The sequence below is a fragment of the Palaemon carinicauda genome, chromosome 4 (assembly GCF_036898095.1).
Source record: "Palaemon carinicauda isolate YSFRI2023 chromosome 4, ASM3689809v2, whole genome shotgun sequence".
Classification (NCBI taxonomy): Eukaryota; Metazoa; Arthropoda; class Malacostraca; order Decapoda; family Palaemonidae; genus Palaemon; species Palaemon carinicauda.
The window spans coordinates 138,991,243-138,993,742 of record NC_090728.1 but is presented as its reverse complement, the minus strand read 5'-3'; the positions used below and the strand labels follow the sequence as shown (position 1 = coordinate 138,993,742).

General features: G+C 37.0%; 1 protein-coding gene across 1 annotated transcript in view; it reads left to right on the top strand.

Annotated features, from left to right (window-relative positions):
• The window catches only part of LOC137639681 (protein FAM200A-like), a 23,703-nt gene extending 22,081 nt beyond the window's left edge, over positions 1-1,622 (top strand). Inside the window, exon 2 of the mRNA XM_068371930.1 lies at positions 1,219-1,622. Coding sequence (XP_068228031.1) covers positions 1,219-1,622 — 404 coding nt within the window. The remainder of the gene's footprint in view (positions 1-1,218) is intronic.
• The last annotated feature ends 878 nt before the right edge of the window (positions 1,623-2,500 follow it).

Sequence of the window (2,500 nt, the reverse complement as noted above, 5' to 3'; positions counted from 1 at the left end):
TACAGTAGTCAATTCTGTTAATCACACAGTTTATCATAAATTTCTTCACGGATCATTCATCCAGGTACTTTTTTTTTTTTTTTAGAGGATAACCAGCAGTTTTTAATACATTATTTATTTGGGGATTGAGTGACAAGTTGCAGTCAAGAAATACGCCTAGATGACGAACTTTACTAGATATCGGCAATGAGTCATTATTCATGTTTATTTGAATATCACCCAAGCTTCTCACAAGTGTTTCTCTTTCCCGCCACCCTAAACTCAGTTTTGTTCTCATTTAATTTTAGTGGTTTGTCATCCATTCTCTAACACAATCAAGGATTCGGTTTAGAGTTTCAGTAGTGTCGTCTATATCATTTATGGAGAAGTAAAATAGTGTGTCATCGGCAAATAGTTTGAACTTCACACCATGTCTTTGTAGTATTTTCGATAGACCGATAGTATAGATGCAGAATAAAATTGGGGACAAGTACACTCCCCTGGGGTAACCCTCTGTTTAAAGCAGTGGTTCTTAACCCCTGGGACGCGACCCAAAGTTGGGTCGCCAAGCCATTTGAATGGGTCACCAAGGATTTGTGGACTTCCTATTTTCTCAATATTCCTATTCATAATATTATCAAAGTATTAATCCTGAATGTAGAATTCTTAAGTCATTATTATCTAATGTTGAGCAAAACATTGAGACACGATTTGATTGAGGTGAAAAAACTACCATCTCCTCTTGCCTTTTAAATCTAACCGTTGTTGGAGGGGAGGAGGAGGGGGAGGTGGAGGAAGTCAGGAGCTGATGTGTTGTGTCCAGAGTTGGCAACTGAGCGTTATTGGCGCTAGATTTAGTGTTTTTTGTGAGCCTTGTGCTTTTTTTTTTTTTAGAGCCTTTTTTTCCTGTATACAAGAACGCTAAATACAGTAATAGGAGGAAAAAAACTAAAATTTCCCTGCATTTTTTTTTTTTTTGTTAGCTGTTTGCTGAGATAAATTCCTTGAACATTTCAATGCAAGGTCGTGATCAGACACTGGTTGGGCTTTCTGAGAAGCTATTAGCATTCAAAGGAAAACTGAAGTTGTGGATGAATGAAAAATAATCTAGAAAGGCTGCATCATTTCCTTCTCTTAACCTACTTCTGGAGGATGAAAGATTTTCTTTCATCCAAGTCAAAGGCATTATTGAGGGACATATATCTAAGCTAATTAGAGTGTTTGATCATTACATTCCAGAAAATACGCTCAACTACAGTTGGGTAAGAAACCCCTTCAACATTGAAGCTGAAGACTTGCCTGATGAAATTGCAAACATCAGCAAGCTACAGGAGGAAATTATCGAGATCCAGAATGACGCAACATTTCATTACGATTTCAAAAGGCAAAATGAATCACTGAGCTCATTTTGGATCAAAGTTCACAAAGAAAAGCCCAATCTTGGAGGTGACGCCCTGAAAACGCTAACTCCCTTTGCTACAACTTTCCTGTGTGAGGCAGGATTTTCAGCCCTCACAGTCATAAAGACAAAATACAGAAACCGTTTGCAACCACCAGAGGATGACCTAAGATGCAGCCTATCATCAAAATCACCCAGATATGAAGAGCTGACCAAAACAATCCAGTATCAAGGATCTCATTGATTTTAACCACTTCACTGTGGACGAAGGGACGAGGAGAAAAAGGAATGGAGGGAGCCAAAGAAGGGGTGAAGGGAAGGAGACAGGGGGGTAGGGAATGAAGAGATTGAAATGAGGGACGAAGGTAGGGAAAGGGACAATTAGGAACGGAGGAATCGGAGAAACAAAGGAAGGAAGAGAAGTGGAGGGCAGAGGCACGGATGGAAGGGGTTAATACTATATTTCATGTCAAATAGTCTTGTATGAATAATTTCCCTTTTCATCAATGGTAAATTATAGCCTAATTATATATTTTTTTTTATATTAAGAAACATTTTTATTTTATTTTAGAAAATCTCAGTGCATTGTTTTATTTCTCATGGATCATTATTATATAGATGCACTACTTGCATTAATAAAAAGTTCTGCATGTGATTTTTTTTTTCTGTCACACGTTTTTACAAGCACAAGTATTTTAAAATTTAAATAAAAGTACTTATGAAGGTAAGGGTCGCCGTGGTTGATCTGGACAGGATTTTAGGTCGCAGCCATAAAAGGTTAAGAACCACTTGTTTAAAGGTTCATATGGTGAGTAAGAGTTTCCAATTTGTACACAGTAATTTCTACCAACCAAGAAGTCTTTCCGGTATTTGAAATAGCAACTGAATATATATTTTGATACGCATTTGGTACTTTTGTAAAAATAGAATAATCATAATAAAATCATAGAGCTATGATGCACCATTCTGTATTTTGTAAGGAATTCGCCCATAACATTTTATTCGTATATTTTCTCTCCCTTCTCCAACGTTCTTTATTTTATCTTCCCTTGCTTCCTTTTGGCATGCAGGAGTGAATGCTCGAGTGTTAGTTGCAAACGAAAAAGTAATATTACAGAGGAA